The following is a 5653-nucleotide window of genomic DNA, read 5'->3' as shown; positions in this document are numbered from 1 at the left end:
TGAATCAGTTCACCAAATCAGACTAAACGACTCTCAAACAGTTTGCGGCTTGACCTTTCGATTCGAGATGAGCCAATATAGTGCCAGCGTATTATGACTGTATGATGAGGGACTTTACCATCTCATTCAGCACTCCAGTATATTCAACAACAAAAAAATTATTATTTGAACTAGTTCATTGAATCCAACTGAAACCAGTTCACAGAAAAAAACCTGACTTTCCCATTAGCCTGAGGCTATGGATTACACGTAATAATGTTGTAAATAATGTCAGTTTTTTGCACAGATTGTTTTGCTTCATAAGACTTCAGTATATGATCAGCAACCATTGTGTTAATTTTGTCCTGCCTGTATTTACAAAGTTCTGTCACGAAACCCAGATGGCTGAAAATATGGCAAAAATATAATCTAATAATTTTTTTTTTCACATGGTACAGCTGATTGGTTTCTTTTCACATAAGCAGCCAATAAGCATAAATCCTCCACCTTCCCCAGCTCCACCTGTATAGATCTGCTATAGGGTAATTTCACGTATGTTATATGTGTATAGCTATGTGTAGTTCTTACATGCACATGAGTACTTGGTACTTGCTCTGCCACTGCAGCCCAAGACCAAACACGTTAAAATTGGCATGTACTGTATATTACCATGCTAAACTCTCCAAGAGCTTGTCATGACAGAAATGCTTTTTGTTGTTGTTGTTGACTTGTATTTTATGAATTAGCCTACCAAGGACCAAAGTTTCAGCTAAAAATCTGATTTACTGTTCTACTGAAGAAAAATCAGAACCCTGAGTTCTTATCTTGCAATTCTGACTTTATAACTCGCAGTTGTGAGTCTTATATCTCTTATATATCCAATTACCTTTTTTTTCAGTGGCGGAAACAGGCTTCCATAGTCCACCATCTAGCTCCTGCTGTACCACAATTGGCTGCGAGCAGCGTCACGTCAAGTCCTGACTTCCTCCTCTGCTCTGCGAGCGTGGGCGGCACTGCGCAGAACCGTCTCCACAATCCCTCTCTTCTCCCTCCCACGCACCCCTGCCCATGACTCTTACGGATCGTAGGAGGAGGAGGGAGAGAAGAAGCCGTGATCTGTTCCTGTTTTGAGGCTGCAGCGACCGATATCTGCGTGTTTTCCGCTCCATGCCTCCGGACTGTTTCTCAATGCCCTTGCCGCAGTTCAGATGGGGGGAGACTTAAGCACAGCAGCGGGCGTCTGGCACGTTAACGTGCGCGGAAGGTCTCTCTGGCGGGCCATCCCGAACACGGGATGCTGAACGGGAGCCGAGAGGGTTTGTTTGAACTGGGCAGGCAGCTCCAGCAGGAAGGAGACTCACAAGCTGCTCTGCACTGCTTTTTGAGCTGCCTGCTGGGACTCACACATGTGCAGAGCTTCCACTTGCTTCCCAACTGCCTGCATCAGGTGAGCCCTGCAGGATGGAGCTCTGTCATGACTCATGGTGCATTGTGGGATAGAACCCATTTAAACGGGCTTTACATTTGCACATCAATAGAATCTGTAGAATTGAACAGAATGCACAACTAATGCATTTGTTTGCATGCAAAACTAATTCTCTTGCATGTATTTTTTAATGATTTGATGGCACACTAACCTAAAACTAGCCATCAGTCAATGCATATTTTACACTGGCAAATGCATACTGAAACATTCATGACAGCATATGAGCCGACACTGCAAACACACACTCTCCTATGCAAAGAGCGTGTTCACACTTGTTTTCCTGTGCACAGCAGGAGATGTGCTTGAAGGTGGACTTAAGCATCTTGTGTTTATCGTTGTGTTGCAAGCTATAACCATTTGGTTTCCATCATGTGTTTACTTGAAACATCAGGGCAGTTTATCTTATAATGTCCACTGCTAATGCTTGTTTTTTTTTTAGTTTTTTTTCTTATGTGTTCACTTCTTTTGTCGAATCATAGGCTCAAATCGATGACAGTCCATCAGATAAAACCCCTCAGCCCTGTTTAATCATCCTGGGTTTCTCTGTTAAACTCTCAGAAATTCACAAGGGTCCCAGGCAGTGTCCAGAATATAAACAGTGGCTCTTACACAAGAGTGCTGGAATGTGTGGTATGACATTAGCCAGACGGAGTTTCTTCTGACCTTACAAAATATAATACTTGAATTTGCTAATATTTATCACTAACATTAACTGTAATATTTCATCTGAGGCATTTTGCAATACAGAAAGTTTTAAGAACTAGTGTTACTTTTTGAGTGAGTCCGAGTGAACAACCACCGTCAAAAACATGACATTTAGGGCTGCGTTTCCCAAAAGTATCATAAACCTATGTTGATCATAGCTCCATTGGTGGCAATGGATCTTAGGCATACGATGCTTTTGGGAAACGCAGCCCAGGTCATTTTTCAGCCTAGATAAGGAAGAAAAATGTAATTATTTTGTGCTTCAAAAAAAATTATAATTGACAGTTTTAGGAGCATTAAGAATTTTTCCATGACATACAGTATAAGCACATGTTCCTCATTACTGTGTTCTACAAAAATATTACAGGATTTTCTAAAACTATTACAGTAACGTGAATGTAATGACCATCAGAGAATAATGAGAAAAACATCAGGACGCAATATGGGAATAAGAAATTGAGGAAATATGATGCACTTGAGGTTTGAATTAACAATATTCTCTCTTTTTTTTCCTCCATACAGATCGCTGAACTCTACATTGATGACAAGAACTGTATCCTTTTCAATAGTATCAGCTCAGCTTCTCACTCTGAATTGTGTAAGGACAAGTCTTTATTTTATCTGCACAAATATGCATTTCGCATTCAGTTTGATATTTTATATTGTTTGTGCAAAGACGTTGTGTTGTGTTATCGCAGGGCCTTTTCAGCTGAATCATTTTTAGTGTGTCTTTTTCCTAAGAGGATTTGTGGGCACTTATCATATGTTAGCTGAAAGAGCATCACAGCGCCGCTGTCATTATTCATCTACGGACAGCCGTTAACATCCAGGCTAGTGTTACGTGACATACATTCCCTCTTAAACCCGTGGCCTCTCAATTACTAAAGCATAGAGTTTAAACAGGCTCAAGGCTAGCAATTTCAGCTCAAACGGGTCATTTACGTCACTTAATTCATTGACCAAGATCATTCATGAACTCTTTTCCAATTAAAATCCAATTACAATACTGTACATGTGAATTGGTTTCAACATATTTGCGCTGATCTTAACCAGTGTGCTAGTAAATAGTGGTGATCTCTGTGTAATTACATAAAACCGAAATAATTGATGTAGATTTTATCTTTTAATGGAATAAGCTATTGAATTACATGCAAAACATTACTCTGTTTTATCAGTGCACAACAAGGGACGTTGGAATAGGTGATTTGGGGAGCCCCGGATAAATTAAAGATGTGAAATCAAAGGTTAAATACATAGTACATACTGTACTGTAACTGCAAAAAAAACAAAAAAGAAAATCTCAGAAACGGTATTTGATATACAATATTGCATTTAAAATATAAAACTCAATTTAATCTACATATAAAATACTTACCACAGGGTTATTAAAGTTAAACTAGAACTTATACCATAAAAGATATGTTGCTTAAAAAGTTAAATAAACATAAAAAGTAATAGAATAAATATATAAAAACTTGACTTGTCTTATTGCCAAGGCAACATTTATTAATTATTAACTAACTTAAATCAAAATAATAACAACTGTAATAGTATCTCAGTGACTGGCACTGACTGAATATAGACTGTATGTTATACAGTATTTTAAAAATATATAGCATTGGGACACAGGCTTTTAAGCGGATGGAGCAGAAGGCAATGCTAAATGAACAGCAAAAATTATTACAAAATCAATACAGAATACATTTGTTCCTGGTCTCTCCTCCACAGCTAATTCAGGGGTTAGCATCACATGCACCACAAATAGATTTATCTATGCTGTTTTTATTATTATGCTGTTAGTCAGCAAATTCAGATGTTCCTCAGCCAGCTGGGATCTAAAAATATTCCCTGGGACACCTGGGAATATGCTGCTCATTCGTGGAAAAGATCATTTTAAGAGGGACGTCAGACTGTAACTTAGCACTGCCTACAATGAGATGCACACTAGATCGAACAATGCAAACTAACAGAAAAAAATGACAATCTACATACTGTAACATAAAAGAAGGAAAAAATCATTAGCCAATGTACAGTTCACTATGGTTCAAAAGTTTGGGGTCGGTATAAGACTTTTTTTTTTTCTTGTTTTTGCAAGAAGTCTCTTATGTTCACCAAGGCTGCAAAAAATACCGTAAAATCTGTAATATTCTGAAATATTATTATACTTGTATATATTTTAAAAAGTAATTTATTCCTGTGATGCAAAGCTGATTTTTCAGCATCATTACTTCAGTCATCAGACTTTTTGTTTTTTTGTTTAATAAAAAGTAGCTAAAGCATATTTGTCACATTTCACATTCTAACAAGAGGTCCAGTTGTACTTTGTGATACCAAAATAGAAACATCAGCAAGTTCCTGCCCATACAAATAACAAATCCTGCCATTATCGAGGTCATACATGGCTATTTTAAGAACGTTTTCCTTGCTGGTCAGATTTTTGTAACGACATTGTTAAGAGCAAATATTAACTTCTTACACTAAGATTGTAATTGCATGCCTTTGAAAACACTAAACAAACTCTTTAGTCACTATTTATAGAACAGCTACAAGCTTTGTGTCTTTCTGTGGAGCTAAAAAGAGAACGTGACACCACCCAATCACAGTATCAAACAGTATTTGAGCTAGAATAGTGATTTTTTTGTTTGACTGTTTAGGCGATACATTAAAGGTTCAGTGGACAACAGTGTTTTTTATTGTCTTTTGTGATACTAGCAGCTGAACAAATCAGGATTTCACTGAGCTTGAGTAATTGGGTGATGTGTGCGATCATAACAGTAGACTATTCCTGGTGACAAGCATGTCTAATCCTTTACCCGTATAAAATCAGATGGGAAAGCTCTACAGTTTATTCAGGCGGAGAAGATGTTCTACGAAGTGGCATTGATCGAGCTCACCTCTCTGCAGGCCAGCACAGGCAAGTCCACTTGTTATGGTTTTACTTAAATGCTTCTTTTATGGTGCTATTGAGTGGACATGTGACTGTTTGATCAGAATATATCATAATATGTAGAGATTCTCATCATAGCTGTGTACAATAATGTACTTGGCAACATCACACAAACAAGACATTCAGAACAGCAGCATGATTTGGAGAGTGTGTTTTATACATCTGCTTTTATACAGTGGTGCAAGAAAGTTAATAGTGTGTAAATTGAGTGCTCTGGTATGAAACTCTAGATGGCACAGTCCCATAGGTCAAACTCAATCACCACATGACACAGCTGATTTTTTTTTTTTTTGTATCAGCAGGTTGCTGCTCACCATTCAAATATTTGACTAGTGCTTGCTGTAGCAGTTGCAGTGCCCTTCAGAAACCCTCCACCTTCCCCAGCTCCACCTGTATAGATCGGTTATAGGGTGATTCATGTATGCTATATAAGGTTATTTTATATATGTTAAATGTGCAGCAGCAGTATTTCTTACATGCTCACAGCAGCATGTTGTGGATGTATTGGCAGTAGCAAGTCTCAGTACTTGCTCTAC

General features: G+C 38.0%; 1 protein-coding gene across 1 annotated transcript; it reads left to right on the top strand.

The window, feature by feature from the left end:
* Positions 1-955: 955 nt before the first annotated feature.
* LOC132113274 (consortin-like) lies at positions 956-5270 on the top strand. Its single transcript, XM_059521087.1, has 3 exons — positions 956-1426; positions 2693-2723; positions 4998-5270. The coding sequence occupies exons 1-3, from the start codon at positions 1274-1276 to the stop codon at positions 5111-5113; spliced, it is 300 nt and encodes a 99-aa protein (XP_059377070.1). The 5' UTR covers positions 956-1273; the 3' UTR covers positions 5114-5270.
* The last annotated feature ends 383 nt before the right edge of the window (positions 5271-5653 follow it).

This window comes from Carassius carassius, chromosome 32 (assembly GCF_963082965.1).
Source record: "Carassius carassius chromosome 32, fCarCar2.1, whole genome shotgun sequence".
NCBI classification, from domain to species: domain Eukaryota; kingdom Metazoa; phylum Chordata; class Actinopteri; order Cypriniformes; family Cyprinidae; genus Carassius; species Carassius carassius.
Note: the sequence above shows the minus strand (reverse complement) of the source record. Positions and strands in the feature narration are given on the sequence as shown.